The sequence below is a fragment of the Thermobia domestica genome, chromosome 8 (assembly GCF_964235325.1).
Source record: "Thermobia domestica chromosome 8, izTheDome1.hap1.1, whole genome shotgun sequence".
Lineage (NCBI taxonomy): Eukaryota > Metazoa > Arthropoda > Insecta > Zygentoma > Lepismatidae > Thermobia > Thermobia domestica.
In genome coordinates, this window is record NC_137461.1 from 82859913 (window position 1) to 82886043 (window position 26131).

Consider the following 26131-nt stretch of genomic DNA (forward strand, 5'->3'; position numbering starts at 1 on the left):
GAACGCTGGTTTTCAAGGATATGTGAAAATTATTTTGAAAAATATTACAAAAGATAAATAAATAAAAATAAAAATAAATCAGTCTTATTGCAAAACATTCCTAGTCCCTTTGTAAATCAGCCCGGTTTAATCACCGAAACCTTTGCGGCGTTTTGAGACATTTGTGTCCCTTCCTTTCCCTAAATGAAAAATATGTTTGTAACCTTCTTTTTCTATTATTTACATTTAAGGAAAAATCATTGTACCATTATTTGACTGCAAATTAAATATTGTACCATAAAAGTTATCTTTTGTTCGATAAACGCCGAATTAATTTTATATTCTCTATTTTAGCTTCCTGCATTGGTTTACTAATTACTTGGGTCGGCTTTTACAGTTTCATTATTAAAAACTGATGCGATTCCCATTCAGCAGAAGAATAACTTAAAAGGAATTACTGGAAGAAATGGAATAGCAAATTAAAAGTGTGTGGCTATGAATTATCAGATATTCTTCAATATATCTTGGATATCATTTTTATGTGGTATTTCGAACCTTTACCTACAATAGGTTTTTCTTCTAATTTGAAAAAATATAGAGCTTCTGCCAGAAAGCCTTTTAGGTGCTTTTTAACTGAAAAATAGACTTTGAACTGTAAGGGTGCTTTTTTTAGATGAAAAAAAGGAGAGACCACGAAAAATACTTCCCTTCGCGTGTGTATCGAGAAAAGGAGTTTGAAATTAGAACCATGTAATTCCGTGAAAAGTGCCCCTCTCCTATTCCTCTCCTCCATAACTGCCTATGCATTATTCGTGCCATAAAATCGTAGAGCCCTGTTCAGTTTTATTCAATTTGTTACCGAGAACCATAGAAAAAAGTAAGAGGGAAAAGAGGCACTCTCTCATTATATCGTTTCATTTAACTTAAAAAATGGCCATCATTTTTAAAATTAAGTGAGGCCCCATTGGTGGTGGCTGAAATTGAACAGCCTAATCCGGAATATTGCTTAATTTAAATGAGCCACATATAAATTATCGGAATTAAGGAAGACCTGAATCCATCTCGACTGCGAAGACACCTTGGGTGCGAATATTCCGCAGAACAGCGATGATTCGGAGAGTGGGAAGGAAATGTGTTTTCTTAAAAAAGGAGGCTGAATTCACCGCGTCTGGTAGGATGTGATGGAGTATAAGAGCAAGCGGAGGGAGATTGACTCAGGGGGATGGAAGGGGGAATAGGAGCAGTGCTTCCTGCCGACAATGTGGCCCTGAAAGATCACGAAGGACAAATTGCATCTTATTTCAAATTTAAGTAATCGCCACGTCAAGCCTTTCCGTCAGCGAGCAATCCGCACATTCGGCAATTCTCCTGCTCTTTATTTTCCAAATGAGAGCGCCTTAAATCTCCAGTAAAGAGCTGACTTAAGACGACATCTGCAAAATGCTCTTTTCTGAAAAACGTGCACTGCACGTGGATTGCCTGCCAATGAATACCTGGCAACACCGATGCTTTTGGCCTGCACTTAATTTATTTGTTTCAAAATAAAAATTTTCTGGTACGAAATAGGGATAGAAGAAAATTGGTGCCACATTTGTTCACTTCGTCTAATTTAAGAAAACATTTTTCTACACGCTACCTCACTGCACCCAAAACATTTCCGTAATATTACAGCACAATATATAAGCAAAAAATCCCTTGCAATATTTATGGAAAGTAATCTCATGAGATTTTCAAACAACACAAGTATGTGTTCTCCCTTTCCAAGTATGTGTTAGTATTGTTGCTGTGTTCGTACGTTTTAACTGAAGGTAATTATCTTGGAGTGTTTTACTATTTCAGAGTTATCCAGAAGAACTTATACCTAACGATACCGATTCCTTTTATGTAAATCAACTACAGTTTCATTTGCATAACATATTATGTACGGTTGCTATCGGAATCGCGGTCTCTCAGTGATACGTCATTCATCTCTAGCGCGTTGGGTCCCTGGTTCGATCTCAACTTTCGCCAAGTAAGTTTTGTGAACAAACACCGTGTGTGTGAGTTTTCTCAAAAGTTTTCAATTTCCTCATACTTTCGTCATTTCACCAGTATAAGCCATCTCATCATTGCCGTTATTACATAATCAGTCAAAACATAAACTAAAAAAAACGTATTACACTAAAGTTTAAAAAAATATTGTTGTTACTTTAAAAACCAAAGACTATTAAGTTTTACCGACTCTAGCTGACTAGCATTTCTCCACGCCATATGTTCTTCGTCTTTTTACTTAGATCATGCTTGAAGGAAGCATTTTTTAAACGTTCTAACGATTTCGTATTTAATTTAACCTGGGAGCTCATATTTCCTTTGTTCAAAAAAAAAGAAGAAGAAGAAGAAGAAGCAAGATGTTATTTAAATCTGTATAAATCTGTAATCGTGTATTTTTTCATAAGAAATTGTATCCGTAATTCTTGCACCTCGAAGTATCTTCTAATATTGAGGTAATTTTTTCTTGTTGTTTATATCGTTCCATTTCAGCACTAAAGAGGTTATTTCAGACGTGGAAACTGCAGTTTAAGGTAGAATCCAAACCACCATATTTTTAATGTCATCCCGCCGTCTTCCACACAAGATATTGAACCCAGGACCACATGCACCAAAGGCATACGGCCTACCCACAGGCCAACGGAGAGCGGTTTGAGAAATCACTGTTCTTGTGCTATCCATTTTTTATGCATATTGACCCTGATGTAAATCAAGATAATCTCTATGACAAATTTTGTTCCGTAAAATATCAACGCAAACATTTCCACTGATAGTAACACTGTGGAAAAATGGATATCTGTAAATGATAGAGACAAAAATGAAAATAATTTATACTCAAGGTTGAACAGTTTTTTTTCTGGGTATTCCACAAACAATGCTTACACAGAACACATGTTTTTCTTACATGAAATTGTCAGTGTAGAATTGTAGTTTTCTTATACTCTGTTCTTCAGTGCCTGTCATCATTGAACAGTCAAAAGTTTACAATAAAACATGCCTTTTGATCTTTGGTGAAAAATTTTAATAATAATAATAATAATAATAATAATAATAATAAAATAGTGGGATCTTTTCGTATAGAAAAGAGCACCTAGTACGACTAAAGTTTGTATACAGATAGATCTTCACGGGATCTAATCACGGACGAAGCCATTCTTTCGATTTTAATGCTCAGGGGAATTGGAGAGGGGTCAAAATGTATTTGAAAATGCATGCACAATTTTCGCTTTTTGCAAGAAAACTTTGCTTGTATGCAGTCCAGCATTACCGGTACGTATTGGTTATGCTGGCTTACGTAACAGTAGAAGATGAATATCCAGGCAATGGAATAATATAATTCTTCATCCTCTCATCTTACCCAAGTTCTGAAGTAAGTCCCGGCAGCAATGGGTGCTTGTGATTGAAAATCAATGCATGTGCTTTATGTATATGATATTAATTGAACTGTAAACGACTGAATCTCTAAGTCGACTTAGGTTAATATCATCGACTTCAAAATTTCAAAATTAAGGAATAAGTTACATTAACTATAGATTAATGAAATAAACAAATCAGTGAAGTTTCACTTGGAAGAGATGCCATAAGTAATATGGGGCCGCAGTGGCTCAGTGGTAGAGCGTTCACCACTAGTGCTTGGGGTTCCGGGTTCGATTCCAGCCCCCGCCAAGTGAACTTTGTGGTGGACAAACACCGTGTGCGTGGGTTTTCTCGGGGTTCTCCCGTTTCCTCCCACTTTCTTCATTCCACCACTTCATTCATTAAGCATCATCACTGTCTCCTTTAGCCTAACCGGCATAACTGTGAGACGTAAAACTCAAAGATTTAATTTCATTTCATTTGCCATAAGTAATATGTAATTTTGTTATAAAGCGTATCCCATGTTTAAACAAATATTTGTATTGGTATTTCACAAACAAGAATATGTTTTTGTTTGGTTGTTTCTTAATTTAACTTTAGCATGCCTTTTCAGAACCGTGGCTATCTGATACATGGAGCTATAGTTTAAGGTAAAATACGAACTATCCTAATGTGTTCATTGCTCTCCTAGCGGCAACCCAACCTATTACTCCATGCACCGAAGGCGGGCGCCAACCACTTGACCAGCGGAGAATGCAAAATTAACATGTCTTTTCACATGTAGCATTGCTATAAGAAAACATGTTTTCCGGCAAAATGGTTCCGTTAGGGAGTTCCTGGTAAACGTCTTATCTAGAAGTTATACAGTTCAAAAACAGAAGGGTTGTCAAAGGTAGTGCAAATAGCTTTCATTTCCCTAGTTAGCAATGTATTTTAGAAAAATAGTCAATTTTCAGTTCCTTCTTCTTAAGCATCCTAATTTAGAAATTTTACAACTCGAACAAAGATGTAAAATATTTCATACATCGATTTTGTTAACCGAGTTAACTTCCTTGTTAATACGAGTTAATACTTTCTTGTTAGTTACCGCCTGCATGTTATGCAACCCAAAATAAACGTGTAAATTGGGTTGCATATATTTCAGTCATCTAGTCAACCGAATAAGCTATAAAAAGAATACTTTTTTTTTTTCTAATTTCTTGAGAGTTTCTATTAATCACATTAGTCTATAAGTTTTATAGCTAATCATTTAAAATTAAGAATTCTACCATCACTGACAAGCGAACGGCCTAGCCGCACTAGAATACTTATCATGAAATCGGCGAAGTCAGGCAGTGTCGAGTTTTCATTTGGTCCGAAGAAAATGAAACCCTTTCATACTCATCAGATAATATTGGCATTGTGGTGTCGAGCGACTTTAAAAAAAGAAGTATCGAACTTCAGTTTAGAAAAGCATGATTAACAGCGAGAGAAACTGACGTTCTGGTCACACATTACTTCAAATGCTTGTGTGTCGCAAGCTGGCTGATGGACCCTGGCCGTTGTGCTTGAAGTTTATTATATATTTACCAGGTCATATGCGCAATTTTAGGAGCCTCGATGTGCTACGATCCTCCACTATCCCTCTTCTGTTTGACGTAAGAATTGACTCATTAATAGCGTCCGTTAGGTCAATATTCTTGATTGTCATCATCTTTTATATTGTGCCATAGCCTCTTGTAAAACTCGTAATAAAACTGTTAGTTTATAGTCAAATTATGTTGTAACTAACTTCATTTACTTTTTCTAACCCTGTCCACTATTTCGTCTTTCTCCCTTCGGTATTTTGCTTTCCTCAACTTTGGCTAACATTTCGTGTTTGGGTTCTCATTCTGCAGCCATTTTTGTCTATACCTGCATCACAAACAACTCCGACTCCTTAACTCTACCTATACATTATTATATTATATATCATCCGAATCTTAAAGAAACGAATAGCTTCCGTAAAAAAGTTTGCAGGGTTAAGCTGTCAGGCCAAGACACAACAGTATGCAAGCAACTTAATCATCGTTGCAAATTTGATACTTGTAATAATCATCGTTGAAAATTTGATACTTGTAATACCATATCGAATAGTCTAGAACGGCTGGATGCTTCAAAAAGTGTTCCGAACACAGTGAAGAGCTCCTTCGTGGCTAAGCGGTTAGCGTACGCGCCTTTGGTGTGGGAAACCCGTGTCGATTCCCGGCGGGAGCTCATGTGTTCGAATTCCACATTAATCAGTAGGTGTCTCATATAGCCACACTGCTGAAAGGAACGTGAAACTCCAAATCAACTCATCAACCGAACACAGCAGGGATGAAAGAAATCAGACACAATCAGTGAAACTCATTATCGAACCGAACTTCATTTGATCTGTCTTCAGAAATGTTTGCATATATTATTTTGTTTTCAATTTTTATTTATTTACTTTTGCATCAAAGGAAATATTATGTGTTTAATATGGCCAAAACTTTCAATTGTGCAAGAAAATTTAACATATAGTGGCATTAATAAACAGATCATGCCGAAAAATATGATAAATTTGAAGAAGCAGTCATCATCACAATAGGTATTGGGCCATTACTGGCAGATCATTTGTCGCAAAGTAAAAAGCTTCGGTCCGTTTCCGTATTATTGTTTTGCTTCAAATGCGTAATACCTCTGTGTAACATGCAATAGTACTTCACAGTAAGTTTTAGCAGTATGAATAATAGAATAGATTGGAACTACAAAGTTAATGCTGGAAGTTAATCTTACTTTTTTTATCGGGAATTTTTAAAGCAAAAATAAAATTAGGAATCTATTTACTTTGCTGTGCAGTTTGTTCCTTCGAAAATTTCATTTCACCTTGGAGAGTATTCCCCCAGAGTTCTAGTAAGCTGCATTTGATGCTAAGCAATATAGGATTATCCTCTGTGGAATAATATTGAGATGTTATTTTCGATCTCTCTCAAGATAGTTTTCTATACCGCGAGAAAGTGATACCTTTATCAAAGCGATGAGTTGAAACTTTGTGAGACTTCTTGAACTTTTTTAATCAATACGAAGGTAGAGGATTGTGCAATGAACCGAAAACTGTTTTGAAATGCCGCAGGGAATTTTCTACTGAATAGAAAGAAGTTTTCGTATAACTAGAATTAAACGTAAGCTGACTTTTTAATCTTCCTATCTTTCCAATTTCTTGAACGTTTTCCTTTCCTTTAGGAAACGGCTTTATGAAGATATTAATAAACGATGCCTGTTACAGAGGCAGTTGTTTAATATTATGTACCTTTAATGTGTTCGAAGGTAAGTGGTGAAAACGACAGAAAACATTGTGAAGATAAAGATTTTTGAGCTTTTCTTTTTGCTTATCTTTTAAATTAAATAAAAACATATTGATTGTAGCCTTCTAAATATTATTAGTTATCAACCGTAAATGAACTTATTAATATTAGTTATTGATTTTGTATGTCATGTAAATATATTAATTATTTTCGTTTTCTTATACACAGTTCTAATCAAGTGTCAACTTTGGTCCATTTTGAAGTTTGCAGAATACTAGCACATAAAGATTAATTAATGATTTGCGATTTAAACGTCTTTTTCATGTCAGAGGCTATATTAGGGGAATCTAGTACTTCATGTGATCCGAGCCTATTCTGTATCTCACCCGAAAACTAAACATGTTACCACACGTACAGAAAGCATGTATTTTGACCATGAAAAGATACTAAAGATTGGTTAATATAACAATAGAAAACGTTGGAATCAATACAGAAGCATATTGAACGTTAAAATTATATATCTGTTTCTTATTTACATGTTAATTAAAAAAAGAGTGCCGTTATTAAATAATGCATGAAGTACATTCTTTAATACATTGATTAGCCTATAATTAATACTGCACGATAACAAATATTCCTAGGTATAGTTGTCTATACAAATATATTCCTAAATGTAAATATAATTTAATGTGAAAGGTAGTCCGTATTAAAAACTCATCCATTTGGAAGCATGTTAGTATAACTTTTATTTTTAAATGTACGTGCTATCATACTGCAAGGACATTTAGTTTCTCTGTATCGTCGATCCAATAGACTTCTCTATGGTTGATAACAAATGTTCCATTTCAAAATATAAATATAATATATTTATTTGTAAACTCTAGCTCAGAAAGTAGCTGGACTAGCGTAAGACTGATATTTGATTTTTCATTGGCCTAACGTTGAAGTTTGTATTTATTTATTTTAGTTTAACGCCCTGTAAAAAAATGCTCCGGGGTTAAAAGAAGACAGTGATGATAATAAATGAAATGGTAGAATGAGGAACGCAGGAAGAAGCAACCCGAAGAATACCAACGCATACAGTGTTTCTCAGCCGTAAAGCCCCTTTGGCGAGAACACGGAACGAACCAGGAGCTTCCCATATTTATGTTTGTGTGTGTGTGTACGTTTAATATTGTTTGATACATCACCAAAAAGTGTGAGAATAAGGATATCCAAGAACCTAATTAGCTTCACAGCACTTTCTAAAACATTGCTGTCCTCATCAAGCACATACGCAGTCATTTATTTCGGCGGGGGAGGGAGTACAAATTCATTACGAGGATAAATTATAAAGAATATAACTTTTAAAATGTCCGCCATTTCTGTTCTAATAAGTTGGCATCACTGAACATAACACGATTTCGATCTGTTGTCTTTGTAGTTAGTAGTCACGGTGCGCTGAATAGCCCATGATCGTCATCCATTTTCTGTACAGATAGGAATAGAGCGCTTCACGATGGAACAGGGTGTTGTCATAGTGAAAATTTATTCCAAATGTAAGTGTTGTGCAGAGATTTCGGAAACTCCATGGAATATTTGGTCAACTTCATTACAGTGGACTTGTTTGGTGAATTCGTTCAGTGCTGCCAACTGACTAGAAGAGAAATGGCGGGCATTTCAAAAGTTATGTTCTTTATGGGACACCTTTTATTAAAATTTGTAAAAATTACTCCTAAAATTAGACTAAATTTATAGAGAATTCGGGATATCAGGAGGGGGGGTTCGGGCCCCCAAGACACTTCCTGCTTAGGTCCTCATTTATATTTGCAGTCACCAGGGGCCATTTAGAATGTATGGCGTAATTCCTGTGAAATTATTGGGAGATTTGATTGTTCTTTCAGTTCCTTATTCAGAAGGCGAAGTCAAAAACAGTTTATTAGTACTCGATCCCATCTTCCGTTAAGCTGAAAAGAATCTGTATTTGGTTTTATAGGACTATCCTGGAAGTATACTTAGCTTAGGTTTTAAGAGCCCGATTTCACCTTTCCTGTGAATTCAAAAATCAAAAATTCCAGGCAAAACCTGAAATATTTCTCCAATTTTTGCCTTAACCTCCGCTCAAATCCATCTAAAATTTAAAACAATTCGAAATTAACTCAAATGTCAATAGTTATTACTGTCAAAAATTTGTGTTTGGATTTTTTTCCGACAAAAGATTCTGATTTACTCTATCAAAAATATCTAAGTAGAAAATCATTGAGGATATTGTAAATTTTAAAATTTACCTCCCGAAGATAGATAGAACCTGGTGTCCCCAATTACTTTGTAAGCAAAGCACAACCCTGTAGGGAAATTGTAGAATTGGGAGGATTTTCTCTGTCTGAATGAAACACTATAGACGTATAAAGAATCCTTTATATTTAAAAGGTGCGGTATGATCCTGGACCAATGTAGATCGTTAGATCACCCAACTCGAGCATTCGGCTACAGATTCCTATTTCTAGTCAATCGTTATCAATTTATTGCAGATTTCCGACAGTTCTGATCTAATTTATGGTTCAAATCATCAAAAATATCCATCATTGACAAGATTTTGCCCCGCTATTTCGTTGCACAGAATGAAACTAGAAAATTTGGTTGAGAATAATGACACCACTTGACAAAATTGCCTTGTGTATATATTTAGGAGAGAGAGTTAATACGATGTACTACATATTAAAGCGAAATTGAAACGATCATAACTATTGCGATTGCAATTATCAAGTATTTCTAATGTGTGAATTATTGAATAAGAGTGGATGTAGTAGTATTACAAAAAGCACATAAAATGCAGTTAGTATATCCGTAATATATAGGGTGTTAATGAATACCGTATCATAAATTCGGGACGTGGCTCAGTATACCTAAATACAAAAAAAAAAAAATGTTTATATAAACATATGTCAAAATCAAGGAGACAGACTACCAAGATAGGAACTTCAGAGCGGTGTTTCTTGGACAAACAATCAACGTACGCCTGGCTGTTTAGGGATTCATCATAGAAAGCAACCCTGTTCTATCCCAAACCGCAGATGATAAACATGTGCAATGACTGAGCAAGGAATTCTCCAAAGGACGTCAGTGCTTCCCAAAATGTGTCTGATATAAAGATACGTCAAAATATACATAGAAGAAACGGCTTCCCACTAGGAAACAGGAGTTCGTTGTCGACAAGTTGATACTGAAATGAGATTCAACATGACCGAAGGGTTTTTTATGTTACGCGTATTTTCACACCCACAGAAGACAGGTGACTGTACACAGTGCCTTATCGAGTTTTCTTAATTTCGGGAGGAGGGAGTCTAAAGTTTTAGGGGAGATAATATTCATCACTATGTGTTACACTTATATAAACAAACATTTTGGGGAAATTGTAGAATTGGGAGCATTTTCTCTGTCTGGATGAAGCACTATGTAGACATATAAAGAATCATTTATATTTAATGGGTGCGATACGATTGCATAAATTGTTAGGTATGTCAGTCATAAGATGGAACTATGACATCCCTAGACGAGCAATCATATATGCAGAAATGAAGTGAATGAGCGCCAGTCGGAAATTCGGGACACAGTCTCGTTAGGAACGTTGGTGTAAGTCTCGGTCTTTGTACAAATAAGTGAACAGTTGTAAATTCAAGGGGCTGTACTTTCTGATTAGAGAAGGTGTTGAAAATTATTTCTGAGCAAAATTACACTTTTGTGAACGTATCACATTGCCATACACATGATGTTAACGCTGTCAATTCTCAGAATTCTGTCTGAATTTTTAACTTTAACATCCGTATAATTCATACCGATTATTGATTAATACTATTGAATCCTTTGCATTAGGCTGTATTTAATTTGTTTTTCTGCAAACTTTCTTATGTTGGTTTAGAGTGTGTACTAAATTATGTTTATAATGTTTTGTTTTCAGACATTATTGCTTAGTGACCCACCAAAATTTGAGGTGGAACAAATCCTTACCAACATGACTTGTACGAAGATAGCACTTGTTGGTCCTCAAGGAGTGTCTGTAGTAGATGTTCCACGTCGCTGGGGAAAGGATGCTCTCTTTCAAGGAGGAAAGGAAATTATTTCTTGCAGGTAAGACACTCTTTTCTTTGCTCTAACTGTATTTTACATGCGTTTCCACATACAAATTAACTAAAGCTCGTGTTATACAAGAATCAATAATAAACAAAGCGATAACATACTTTCGTGTCTTACACGAAAAAAAAATTGATGTAATCCTCATTGGGACAATTTTAGTCTGCTTTCTTTGCTTAATTTTCCATAGCTGAAAGCTGGGAAATGACAATGATCCGTTACATTAACATAACTGATTTCCTCGTTTTATTACTTTCAGTACGTTTGTAGATCTAAGTTCATACAGCTTTAAAAATGTCCTTCCCACATTTTAACTCACTATTACTTTGTATCGAACATAGATATCAATGAGAGGGAGATTTAACACACTACAGTCTTTAGAATTTTACCTGGCAACATTGGATATATAACTTTCTCATCATGTGACTTCAAATCGATGTTTCCTACAATCCCGCCTTTAAACCCGAAGTGGTTATCCATCACTTCTTATCTGAAATGCGCGCGATGAATGCTGATATCTCTGATTTAAGGTCATCCAGATTTCTTGGGTTTCCGCATACATTTCCGTCTTGACCTATCCTCGCATCCAAAAATTTGGTGAGTTTAATCTATTGAAGCTGTAGTTTTCTGCATCCAATCCACCTTCTTACAAATTCTTGATCCAGAAAGATTTTTTTTACTACAATAAGGAAAATAGGGAAAGATTCTGTTCTTGCTTGCAGTTCATGTCAGCTTTCGTACTTAATACAACTAGCTGAGGCTGAAGGAACGTCTGCACCATGTTAACGTAAGTAGCAGCTGTAAGCAATCTCATAACACTCTTCGCCTTTTTCTGAATAGACACCATCCTGGAACTATGTTATCGTTGGAGCCTTGTTACTCTCTCAGTATGCAGTGTTCAGGTTAAGTTTTGCTATGTAATGCAAACTTTATTTCACTCAAATGTCTCTGTTTATTACAAAGGATAATGAATCGGGATGCGAAAAGGGCTTTCGGAAAACTTTGTACAATTGAAAGTGTAATTTCGAGTTATTACCTTGAATTGTTTCTTATCCACGAATGGTTTTGAGTTACGTCGTTGTAATCTATGTTTACTACGTCGATTTTTCTTTCTTTAGCTTTTTTTTCTAATCCATTTGGGATTTAGAAGAAAATACATTTAGATCAAATAAGATCTCTGTAGTTGACTTAGAGGAAATGTAAAGAATTTCCCGTGGATTGGATTGAATTCAATATATTTGACAGGCGAATTCACGCAACCGTATTATGCTGTCCGTGGTTTTATGTATATAAGTAATGAATAATAATTCTTTTTGAAAAGTCCTGACAAACATGTGCATTGTTTGAAAGAAATCACACACACACAATTATATATATGAAAATGTCTGTGAATAATGCGCATATGTAAACCTCAAAACATTGAAGAGTTACAAGTTGCTTAAACATCTAGACGAAAATATTTAGATGTTCCTAATTCTTATTATAAACTGAAAATACCTCAGTCCGTAGTCCCACCAGTTCCTAATAGACTACAGTCAGACTAGTAGTTGTAGCTAGCTGTTGTGCCTCCCACCTGACGCCAAGATAATATGCCGCTAGCGTAAGCTGATTTGCAGATGAGCTGAAGGCTTCGAAGTAACAACTAGTATTATTAAAGGAAACAATGACTACAAAGCATTAAGGCCAAAATATAGTCCAAAGAACGATTGTGTAATTTCCTCGTCTTTCACTTTTTGTCCTTCATTTGTTTGTTTGTTTGTTTTTAAATCTACAGGGTTAGCATAAATGATTCATTTATTTTGAAAAGGTTATATTTTCAAAAATATTACACGTACACACATGAAATATATATAAAAAGAACCACACGTTTGTATTGTGTAGAGATTGGCACAGCGTGATTGGCACATCTCCAGTTCGTGACTACCTGAACAATGGATTTCCGCAATGCTGGATTTCGCATATTGATAAGAATGACCTACTTAAGTTCATATAGCTTCACGAGCTTTGTTCCCCTGGGCTCCCAGATCTCCTGATTCAACGTTCTGTGACTTCTTCCTATGGGGGTACGTTAAGTACCGTATTTATGTACCCCCACTACCACAATCCTTAGTTGAGCTCAAAGAACGCATCAGTGTTGCAGTGCAGACAATTGATAGGACTATGCTACAAAATGTATGGAATGAGCTCGAAGATCGTCTGGACGTGTGTCGTGTCACCAAAGGGGCACATATTAAACATTTGTAGAGGGTGTATAAACCTCAGGGTTTCTGTTCTTTTCATATATCTTTCATATGTGTATATGTAATACTGTTGAAAATATAGCCTTTTCAAAATGAATCATTTATGCTAGCCCTGTGTATCAGAAGGACGGTATATATCGTATATGATCGATGGAACTCATCCGATCTTGACCAAAATTGGGATGGCAATAGCATTTGACGAGCTTACTACACTTACGAAATATTTTCGTGTGCAGGCATTTGGTTCCTGAGTTAGTGGATGTCAAGTTTGGGTTTGACTTAATGAAAGGTTATGCTATCGATAGGTATTAACCAGATTTTGACGAAATTTAGTATAGTTATAGACCTCTTGTAGCTTAGTATAGTATACAGATCATTGGCGCTCGAGTTATTTACCACCAAATTTGGGTTTGGACTAGGTGGAATGAAGACATTTCACTAAATTACGATCGATAAAAAACATCTGATCTTGACCAAATTTAATACGGTGGTAAAGTTCACGAGCTTTGTACACATTCGAGCGTAGTATGAAATATTATTGTGTATAAATCTTTAGTTTCCGAGTTACTGGCCATCAAAGCTAGGTTTGAACTCAGTAAAATCAAGAAATTTCACTGAAACTAGATTCATGTGACACATTCGATTTTGACCAAAATTAAGATATTATGGTGTGCAGGCATGTAGTTCCTGAGTTGTTGATCATCAAAGTTGGAGTTCGACTTAATGGAGCGTCATTATATATGATGTGCTATCGACGATACTAATCCGATCTTGACTAAATTTGATATGGTAATACCTCGTAGATATCATAGCTTAGTACTTTCATGAAATATTATGTATACAGACCGTATTTCTCGAGTTATTGACCGTCCAAATTTGGGTTTGAACTTAGTGAAATGAAGAAATTTCACTTAATCACGATCGATAAAACCCACCTGCTCTTGGCCAAACATGGTATTACGGTAAAAGTTGATCAGCTTTGTACTCATTCGTGCATAGTGTGAAATATTATGGTGTCCATATCCAGTTTATAAGTTGTTGGCCATCGAACTCAATGAAATCAAGAAATCTCTGTGAGAGCAATTACTATAACTCATAAGTCCAAGCCTCAAGTTTAATTCAATAACTCAAGAACGAAATGCTTACACACCACGGTATTTCACAGGTATATTACGCTTGTTTAGGTTTACCAATAGTTCAAATTTGATCAAGTAAAGGTCTTTAGTTCCCGAATTATTGGCTCCCAAATTTTGGGCTTGAATTTACAAACTCATTACGAGAAGTAATTGCAGTGTGTATTTATAACCAAGATTTGCTTGCTAAAACTCAATGAAGGACATTTTTTCCCGCTGTAGGGAACTTTACTAGTTTATCATTGTGTCGCTCGCACTGTCTTTTCTCCCTTGTGTATGCTTTCATACTTGTGAAATCCTATATTTCATTAATTGTAATTCTAGTTTCGTGGCCCCACGTAGCGTAGTCGCTAACGCTCTCGCCTTCGGTCCCGGGTTCGATTCCCGGTGGGGCACTCGGTCGAAAAAGTGTAAAACGCTTTTTCAGGCCAGCCACCCTGAATGAGGTTTTCCTGGGTTTTCCTCATTCACACCAGGCAAGTGCCGGGGTGGTACCTAACATAGGTCCCAGGCCGCTTCCTTCCTTCCCTTTCCCCGGATTGTGTGCTCGCCGAGGGACGTCATCCCTCAAAACGTGACGGGCTAAATGGCCTTAGATGCCGAAAGCCCAGAAATCTAAATCCTAAAATCCCTGTAATTCTAGTTTCATTTATATTGAAATCCCATATGAGTCAATCATTAATACTAAATCATTGCGAAACACCTGACAGTTGCAAGTGATATGTATAAAACCTAAGCCAAACGTTCAATATGGCATCTTCGTACAAAAATGTGTTTACATAGAAATTCTATCCGTTACAGAAACAGATTCCCACTATAAGGTGAGAGAAAGATAGCATTGATGTGTGGTTAGGTGTCTTACACATCATATGCTCTGGCATCGGAGTTTATTAAAAACTGAAATAATAATAAACAAAAAAAAACTAATGCAAAATTATGGAGTAATACCTCATTGCACCGTGAAACTTTTAGCGATATATTTACAAAAATTCGTTTCACGAAAAGGAGTTCATTTTGGTTGCTTATCTTTATCGATTCCCATTTTCAGTCCTATATTTAAGTATTCTCAAATTTGTGCGCTGTTTGTATATTGCATATTGCTTTCCTACCTTTCATGTAAGTCCTATCATAACACCAGAGATGCTTGTTTACTCTACATTGCTTAACTTCCTCATTGTCATGATGATGTAGTACGTTGGCAATGTTGGTTCTAAATTTCAATCTTCCTACTCATTCTCCATTGAATTTGGAGGTGATTTAGTCTCAACTAACTGCAAGCAAATTAAATTCATTGCATATTCGTAATAAAAATCACTTGAAGCTAGCAACCGAACTGTGGTCAACTGATTGAAACTTCGTTTATTTGTCTCTTCGTATTGATACACCTGTTCAGGGAAAGCAACAACATTGTGGCGAGTTTCAAAATATTTACTTTCCAGCTGATGTTATTAGAATCATGTGAAGTATCAACATTCAATGGAAATATTTATGAGAAATATAGGGGAGAAATGGAGAGCGGGAGAGTGGGAGTAGAGAGTATTTGGAATCACGTGTAATCTTCGATTAAACTGTCCCTCAATGCAGAAACAATTATAATACGTACATGTAAACAGGTTAATTTACTCCGAACTCAGTTTTCTAGAGTCCAATTTCGTGGAGGCATCTTGTCTTCATAGTATATGTTTTCAGTTATAGTTATTTCGATTCTTTTTTTTTTTTTTTTTTAATTTCCATGCAAACGCTCTAATCTCTTCGGTCTTACAAAATAGTTATTTAGAACTCTCCTCTAAACTCACCCCCTCCCCCTTGTGAATTTTTGTGAATAACATGAAAAATACAGAAAAGCGACCAGGTAATATCTTCAAAATGTCGTTAAATAAACTGTTTCCAAACCGTTTCTTATAGGTCAGAAATTTGGGAGGGTACACAGTTTGACGTCTTAGTAGTAGTAAGGTACCCAAATTCAAACACTATTCGAAAAATCTTGAAAACAATTATATTTTTGGTGTTTTTCATAGTCTTTACTCAGTATTTTTTTAAAAAAAAAAGAAAAAAGAAGAGTGTATGTCTACCGAAGAGCATTAAGAAATAAAACCCTAGGTATTGCATGCGCTTTGCATATTTTTCCCAACTTGTAACATATGTACGCAATTAGATATAAGGTCACAGTTCGATAATACTAGTTTTAGTAACCACCGAAACTTACTTTGATAATTACTGCAAGAAATTAAACTATTTTTGTTCCTTTAAAGTTTTATGTTTCTTTAATACTTATTATTTCTTCGTTGTATATCACAAATACACACCTATCTTTGATGGCGTTCGTGCTTATTGTATCTTAACAGCATAAATGTATATGTAAGGTCACAAAATTTAACAGCGTAAATGTGCAGGACTGTTCACCAAAAACGGTATCTTAAGTACTAGATTATTGTCCCGAATAACACATAAAATACATATTACCGTTGTAAACTGAGATGTTATTGATTCCTCAAAAAGATATGGCCTTGTGCAATGAATACTGGTGAAAATTATAAATATATAAAAGACAGTCAGAATGTCCAGCCTCAAAATTTGTTTTAACGTCATTTTTGTTCACTTTTATTACTTTGTTACAAGTTCTTTTTTTCAATGGAAGGAGTTCGTATTCTTGGAAGAAAAGTTTGAGGAAGAATATTTTTAAAAATTGTTGTTTTCGTTAGTAGTAATTAAATTTTCTTCGCTGTTAAAACGTTGTTGCTCTAATTTGCTAGCGTAGTTGATGTATTTGTAAATGAGCGTCTCGTAAATTACATTTAGATGTGAAAGTAAAATAAAACGTCTCCTGCATCGTCGATCTATTTGCCTATCTTTGACGAGCGGGAGGTACGCCTAGTTCTCACCAGGTGGTCCCGAAGAAGACTTCACCTTGATTTGTTTATTAATTTCAGTAAATGAAGGAAGGAGGGGCGAGAATCACATATCTTGATCCTTTGTCCCCCACAGAGAGCAAATGGGGAAAATCGCCTGGTGGGCCTTGGCTTTCTGCAGAGCCATTTTTAATTAATAGATGATGTAGAGAAAATTTACCTTTCTATCCGTGAAAGTTTTTCTAGCTTCACGGAATATTTTTTTTTCTAAGGAGGGTGATTCAGGAAGTTGTGAAATGATAAATCCCCTTCACTCCCTGAAGCTGACATGAAATGTTATCTTTCAACACAAGAACCCGTCGGACAGATTTAGCACTTTTTAAACCAATTAAGATCTCAAATTACAAAACAAATATATATATGCGTGACAAAAATTGCTTTTGGTGATAAGTGTCTACTTTTTAGTTTTGAATATATGGTATCCAACATTGGGACACGTCTTAAAGAGATCGTATGACTCATAAGGAATACTCCCAATTTTCTAATGAGCTTTGTAAAACTGAAACTTCAACCTAGTATATCCTTTGAAGATCTGACTTCTTACAAAGTTATGGCTGTTAATGACCATAAAGAAGTTAAGTAAAACATGATCTGCATGTGAGTTCGGGTAGTGGAAAAAATCTTAAACAAATCCTTATATAACGTCAAATGTAAGTAAAAAAAAAAAAAAAAAAAAAAAAAAAACAATAAGTAACTTTGGTAACATGATGTTGTTCATTATTTTATGTCGTTAACTTCAACATGCTTCGTTAAGTAGATTTTTTGACAATGAAGGTTAGCTACACATTCTGAAAGACGGATACTTGTTCCTATGTAAGTCTTACCACCTCTACAAAAATCTACCAAATCCTTAATGCTTTATTCCATATTCCATAAACATGTTGACATGATATACCATATATTCCATATTCCATAAACATGTTACCATATAATACTTAATCTGAGTCAACACACCATTCTTGGCTTAATTATGAGGTAACTTTAAGTACTTTTACTACAAAAGTATACTAAAACATGGAGACATGCTGGTTCAGTGGTAGTAGGGCCGCGGTGGCTCAGTGGTAGAGCGTTCACCTCTGGTGCTTGGGGTCCCGGGTTCGATCCCAGCCTCCTCCAAGTGGACTTTGTGGTGGACAAACACCGTGTACGTGGGTTTTCTCGGGGTTCTCCCGTTTCCTCCCACTTTCTTCATTCCACCGTTTCATTCATTACTCATCATTACCGTCTCCTTTAGCCTAACCGGCATAATCGTGGGACGTAAAACTCAAAGATTTCATTTCATTTTTTGGTTCAGTGGTACAGCATTTATCGTTGATGCAAAGAGTCCCTGATTCGATTATAGTCTATGTGAGTTTGTGACATTGTTTCCGTGGGTCCCCACGTTTTCTTCCCTTGGGGCCGCTGTGGCTCAGTGGTAGATTGTCCACCTCTGAATGTATAATATCTTTGTCGTATCAGTATTTGAAAACAAATATAATGCAGCCTAGTTGGTAACATTTGCGTCACTTATGACTAGAGACCGGATACTCGGGCACTAAAAGCACCTGTAATTTGAAAAATAGGCACTAAAATATAACTCGAAATAATTAACCCCTTTCTGCATGATTTTCTCTTGTGGCGAAAAAAAATCAATATTGGAAATCCTCATATGGGAATTTGAAAAATGAATTAAAACTTGAATTTTAGATTTTTCACTTAATTCCGACGAGAAATAAGTACCATATATGACACACTTACAACTCACAAAGAACATGCCAGATGACACCAAAATATCTTACTCATACACGTCAATAACTCACACAGCAGACAAAACAGTCATTTGGTGCCTTTGATAAATCACAAAAAAGCTAAAGTGAAAAAAGGGTATGTGCCATATATGACACGGCATGCTCTAAAGGGTTAAGATAAACGTATAATGACACACACATATTGAAATTAAGCCGAATCTGGATTTAAATCTTACTGATTTACATCAAATCATCTTTCTTTCAGGTTAGTTGTTGTTCGTGAAGAAACTAAAAGAAACTTCTTTGTACGTATCAAAAATGTTTCATTCTCATACGTAGTTTCTAAACTGAAGTTACAAAATCTAAGTGTTTCTTTTTTTTTTTTTTTCAAAATTACTTCAAAATTTAGAATTTTCAATTCTGGTCTTTTAGACTACTCGCTGTTTTTCATCACACACTGTATCTTACTCTTTATAGGATAAACTACATATATAATATATGTACATTAAGAAAAAGAAATCCGGTCATTGGAAAGTCTGCCCCCTAAATTATATCCTGTTTCAGGTAATGAACATCTTTTCCTACATTACTCGGATTAACGTATCCATTTAAGTTAGGAACTGAAATAGTCATACTCATCCGCATACGTGCTTTGATGCATTTTGATCTGTGACCATTTACATTTACCCGAACATATTTCGGTTTACGTCTGTTTGGTTTTCTTCAAATTATCGTGCAAATAAGGTGTGGGATTTTTAATATACCTGTTGCGGAGATCTCACCATATCCATCTATTCCTATAATAGTAGAACCCATTTCTTGTATGTAGTGGATACAGTAACTTTCCTAAAAGCGAATGGATTAAAACCAAATTTAGTCAGTTCATTCATATTACAAATATCGAATCCGATCCGTCAAACTGTTTCGAAAATGGAGACCGTCTGAAAATTTTAAAACTTCAAAATTCCTTTAATTTTGGGTCATATAGTAAAGAAAAAAAAATAATGTGATTTCTAATTTTCATTTAAAAGGACTTGGACAGTTGTTAAAATAGTTGTTGAGTATTTTAAATGACTTGATAATGTGCGTCACGAAGATTGAACCGAACATTACCACACTAGTGAAATCACACCATGCTTAGGTATCTCATTCGCTTTCAATTTTAATTGTATTTCAATATGCAGGTTTTGTTGCATTTGTATTTTTCTGGTATTTCAATATACAGTTGTCATTAGTTTCATATCGTATCTCCTTCGTTTAAATTGATTTTTTAAAAACTCTGCACCTGTTGAAAATGTTCAGTAGACCTATTTTTTGTTGTTCTTATTAGTACTATGTATCAAAATAAAAATATGCCTATCAGAACAAAATTCAAAATAATATTTAAAACTATTTTCTGGTTTTAGATTCCAATCATATTTATCTCTTCCGCTTGTCTTCGCGACCCCAGGTTGAGAAACCTTGTGAAAGACTGAATGACTTGTTCCAAAATCTCGAATTAGCTTTTGTATTATGTAATCGATCGCTTAAAAAAATGGATATTATAAACAGCTTTCGTTGTGTAATAATGACTAGTAGCAATTTAAGTACGAGTGTTATGAATATAATTAAGGCGTTGCTGCAATAATGTTTCGTATAAGCTCTCTATATGGGAAGGAGGTATTTGTTGTGGTAAATCGGGACAAATTTCCGCTGCGAAAGAAACAAGGAAAAGAAATTCGAAGCTTAACTGCCTCATTTTCAATGCTAAAAGATATCCTTTACATCTTTTTGCCTACAGTAAACGGGGTAATAAGATCCAGGGATTTCGCCAAAGTGAGGCAAGTTTCACATCCAGAAAAAAAAGGAAAAAAAGCAAGGAAAAGTGTGCGATGGAAAACCTTGTATTTTGCTGTTTATATTACACCCTTTAACAGCATTTCTCACAATTCGAGGTGAATTTGCACAGGCTGGTATTAAGAGAGATCCTGGCACTAATCGTTGCTGCGATTGCATAATTGCCGAAGATAATTTTACTGCGTTTCATGTAGCTCATTGTAAAGCAGTTCTATTATCCAGTTTCCTTTTCTGTTGTTGAGATGGCTATTTTATGCATTAAAAAGGCACATAGGAATCGTTTTCGTTTGAGCTGCCATAAACCAGTTGCCAGCACCTTCTGTGAAACTTTCTATCCCTCACCGTTTTACAAGGATATTGCTTAAAATTTCTATAGGTCAGAATTGGAGTAAGGATCCTCAGTGTTTTACTGAAGTTAATCTTAAGGCCGTACACAATTACCAAAGTAGATATTATAAATATTAACATGGTGAATGCACACGGCAATAAACCACGTTGGGTTAGATGTTTGACTTCATGGTATATTAGTGTTTTAAATAAACGTGTTAACTTTTAAAGACTCTCCTAAAGATGATATATTCTTCTAAGCCGTTAATAAGTGACAATCCGTAAGCTTATCTTTTCTGTTCGTCGCTTTGTACACTCATGACTGGCCCACTTGAGATACTGAGTTTGGCATGCCTATTCTAAAGTATAAAAGTATGGACCGTAAGAAAAAGACAAACCATTTTCATACTTAATTATGCATTTAAAAATGAGTAAATAATTAGAGTATTATCTAATACTATAGTTCTTGTAAAAAAAAAAAAAAAAAAAAAAAAAGAATATAAGAAAATTCGAGTAGTATATGATACTTATTGTTTCTTCCCCGACACCTAGTATCTTTTCCCTGCATATTGAGTAAAATTATATATTTTATTTTCCCAGGATGAAGGAAGAGCCGCAGAAAAGTGGGTCAAGGGGCACATGTAACCCGTGGGCCAAGTCTTTCGCATTCCTGCTTCAGAATGTTTATTTCGTGTCGACATGGCCCTAATTGTACTATTGTGTCAAATGTTTACAATCAAGGAACCAAGAAGCCTAATTTTTATCTTATGATTGTTGAGATGAAAATGGCTTGTCTTTTTTCTTACAATCCACATTTTCATACTTTAGAACAGGCGTGCCAAAGCCACTATCTCAAATGGGCTAGTCATGAGTGTACAAAACTGACGAACAAAAAAGATGGGCTTACTGGTTGTCACTTGCTAACGCCTTACAAGAATATATCATTTTTAGGAGAGTCCTTAAAAGTTAACACGTTTATTTGAAACACTGAGTCGAACATCTAACACAACGTGGTTTATTACCGTGTGCATTTACCATGTTAATATTTATAATATCTACTTTCTCATTATGAGCTCCTTCATGGAAATGTCGGTAGCAAAAGTAGTCTTTGTGTTTATTATATATACTTCTTGAGGTTAGAGTGTATATTTTATGTAAAACTTACACATCCATCCATCAATAATATATATACCCCTAGCACCTCTAGGGGGAGGGGAAGACAAAACTTATTAAAAACGACTGATATTAGTGTCAAATCCGTATTTTCGAGGTCACTTAGATAAAGAATAGCACTCCAGGTGCCATTTAAATTCAATTTTTGCACTCTGCGGAGAGGTGGATTTTTCTGTGTAAAAATAATTGAAAATGGCATATAATAGTATTCGTACTTTTTGGGGTCCTTAAGTTGATTGATGACACTCCATATACCATTCAGGTATACGTTTAACCCCCATTAGCACCCCTAAAATGGTTGGAAGTGGTTGATGTGTAAAAATAATCGAAAATGACCGGAGTTAGTGTTGAATCCATAGTTCTCGATGTCGCTGAGATTAATAATTATACTGCCAATAGCGGATGTATGTGTATGAATATATATTCCAGCGGAGCACCGCAACGTCTGGATCAATTTAACCCAAACTTGGTAGACATGTGACTTTCAATTTGTAAAAAAAAATATTGTGGATTTGGAAGGAGTTACATGAAAAAATAATACAAAACGACTTATATTAGTGTGTAATCCATAGATTTCGGAGTCGCTGAAATGAATATAAATTTTCCATTCCATTAAAATAAATATTATCCATAAACCCATTCTCCCCTTGCGAATAACGAGCATTTCAACTAGCGTATGTATATATGGTAGTTTTGGAGCAAAGAAGAATCTTTCCAATATGATGTATAGATCTAGAATAAATTAGACAATAGTAGAGCAAGACAAGATTTTTTTAACATCCCTAGAATGGTGGGTGTAACAAATCTATGGAATTCTAGAATACACGTGTAGTATACAGTGGGTACTTTTGTATAGGCGAGCCAGCATACAAAATGGTCACTTTTTACTGAGTTTGGTTTGCCAAAACTCCTTTATGTATTTCCCTAGTTGTTATTGTGTCCATCCTGCATACAAAAATAATGTGTCAGTCCGGAAGAAAAATCGTCAGCAATTTTGGCCAGGAGGTGAGGGATCAAAAGTGAGGAATCGAGATCGTTGACGGAGGTAATATTCAAACCGGAAGTGGTTGAACCATTTTCAGTTTTAACGTTATTCTATGAAGGAAATATGTTATAAATAGCGAGTAACGGCTACCTGCAATCAACCAAGAGTCCCAAGAATACATTTCATCCCTTATCTTAAAAATCCACTGCAACTTCCGGTTTCAATATTGATCTGTACAGAGCAGGAACGATAAGAGATAACGAGAAGCGTGTTTTTTAAATCCATTTACCGTTTTAAAAATACGTCTCTCTTACCCTCTATTGAAACCGGGAGTGGTAGAAATAAACTACTTCCGGTTTACGTATGATTGATGTAGAATAAAAAGGGTGATAAATAGCGAGAAATTGTTTTCTGCAGTCAATTAAGTGTCGTAAGAATGTATTCCATCTTCATTATATTATTTCTACTAAAACCGGAAGTGATGCACTGCCACCTTCCTTTTCGAATATTGGAAAAATATGACACAAGACCAAACTCTCCACGTGGTGTACACGTGACACTGGTTCTTTTAATTCAACTTTTTATTTGTGTACAGTAAAAGAAAAAAGACTGTTTTCTACAAGATTTGAGTTTAACGTATCTTTCCAGGACTGAGGTTGTAAGTTACAACATAGACATATGAAGTGAATGTAAAAGATGATGACATAAATGAGCATTCTTTTCATCAAATTGAAAAAAAAAGAAAGAAAAGAAAAAACCTGGTTAAACTCACAAGAATTTGTTCATTAGATATCCAAACTTTGAACACTTAATATTGATAAATATATTATGTCGACATTTAATAAGACATGCTCTCTATAATGATACATTTTGGTTGGTTGATTGTTCTAGATTTTAATATTCCGTTCGTCGACAAGACTGTATGAGACTTGAAACGTGGTCCTACAATTAACTAGTGAATCGGAATCAAATGAGCGTGCGCAGGGAATTGAAGCAGGGTCTCCCGCGCCGATGGCACATATCTTAACCATATAGCCATACTGAAGCTCATAGTAATATTTTGTTTTAAAAAAGTACCATTTTTATTACTAAAGATGAAAAATAGTTCAGTAACATCTTTTGAAAAATGACTTTTCTTTATAATTCTGTCCAGAATGTTGCTAGCACTTGAAGACGAAAAGGGTGACTTGTCTAAACAGTCTTATATATTCCTATACGTTACTAACACATTTTACATATCCTATAAGAATAAGGGGAATAATTGGTTAAGAGAAGTCAAGTTTGTTCAAGAACAAAAGCTGAAGTCAACATAAACTTTTATTTCATAGTAATGGCTTAACCGATATGGAGCAAATTTGATGTGAAAATTAGCGGCCTGCATAAGTAACCTTTCTAATTTAGTTTTGATCATTAAAAGCCAAAGCCCAAAAGTATCATGGCATTCATGATACCTTTAGAAAAAGGAAATATGTTATGAAAGCAATTGCTTGCATCAGATCTGTCTGAGAGATCGATCAAAAGTTGATGCCAAAGCGACAGATGTATCAGAGATGACTTGAAAATAGGAACGATGATATTAACACACTATAGACCTTGTTTGTGCACAGTGATTTTCGTTCGAAAATTGCGATGCATAAACAGGCCTTAGAGGTCCTAGAAGGCTCGGTAACAAAGATTGGTCGACAAGGGTGAAAGCTAAAAGGTGATTTGATGAAAGCCAAAGTCAAAAATTAAATTTATTCTGAGAACGATCTTTACAGATATGGACTAAAATTAGTATTTAGGACGCTAATCTTCTTTATATAAGATGTTTCGTTAATAAGCCATGAAATGAAATGAAATTTTGAGTTTTACGTCCCACGGTTATGCCGGTTAGGCTAAAGGAGACGGTGATAATGAGTAATGAATGAAAGGGTGGAATGAAGAAAGTGGGAGGAAACGGGAGAACCCCGAGAAAACCCACGCACACGGTGTTTGTCCACCACAAAGTTCACTTGGCGGGAACAGGGTTTGAACCCGAGACCCCTAGCACCAGAGGTGAACGCTCTACCACTGAGCCACCGCGGGGGAATAAGCCATGTTCAGGACCTCAATACAAGAATAAAAGTTTATCTGCAACTTTGTTCGGAAATGCCTAATTACGGAGATGGCGTCAATTTAAGATAATTAACTAGTGACTACGCCGCTAACACTAAATGAAACAATCGTCGAACTATACGTGTGTGTTTTGGACCTCAATAGAAGAAAAACAGTTTGTCTTCACTTTGATCGAAAATCCCTAATTATGGATAGTGAAATTGGACGTAGGATAATTCTTCAAATTCTCTATGGAACGCCTGAAACAAATTTCAATCAAACTTAGTAACCATATGACTTACTATTTAATAATAATAATAATAATAATAATAATAATAATAATAATAATAATAATAATAATAATAAAAGCTTTTGGAGTGAGACAATTGAATACAACAGAAAGAAAAGAAAAACTAGGGGTGGGGTGTAAAGGGGCGACGTGTAAAATTAATCAAAACAACCAATGTTAGTGTCGAATCCATAGCTTTTGGAGTCGCTGAGGTAAATAGTAACATTCGCAATGGTATTTTAAGTCCAAATTCAATCTCATTGGCGTAGGGGTGAAAAGTAAAGTATCCAAAATGACTGAAATTAGTGCCGAATCCATAGTTTTCGAGATCGCTAAGCTGATTTGTGACAGTCCTGATGACATTTTTAAGCCGATATTTAACCAAATAGAATCTAAAAAAAAAAATACCAGAGGTGCAAAAAGTGCAGCCAAGTTCGTCAGCCTCAAAAAGTATTGAGATGAGGCTGGATGAGCCAAGTTCTTTGGCCACTGCATCTGAAAAGAACACTCGAACTTGGCTCGAAGTGTCTAACATATTAGAATACACCAAGATGTCTGTTTCTAGTTTCATGACCGGGACATTTCAGCCCTAAGGCTGGTGGTGGCCCCATATCCACCACGCTCACTAGCACCATCCCTAAGGCTCGTCAACATCATTTTCCTTGACATCTCGTGG

At 35.4% G+C, this 26131-nt stretch overlaps 1 protein-coding gene across 1 annotated transcript in view; it reads left to right on the forward strand.

The window, feature by feature from the left end:
• mbo (Nuclear pore complex protein Nup88) overlaps window positions 1-26131 on the forward strand; it is a 523666-nt gene that overhangs the window by 242579 nt on the left and 254956 nt on the right. The window contains exon 2 of the mRNA XM_081768639.1: window positions 10588-10757. Within this exon, the coding sequence (XP_081624765.1) occupies window positions 10588-10757 (170 nt within the window). The remainder of the gene's footprint in view (window positions 1-10587; window positions 10758-26131) is intronic.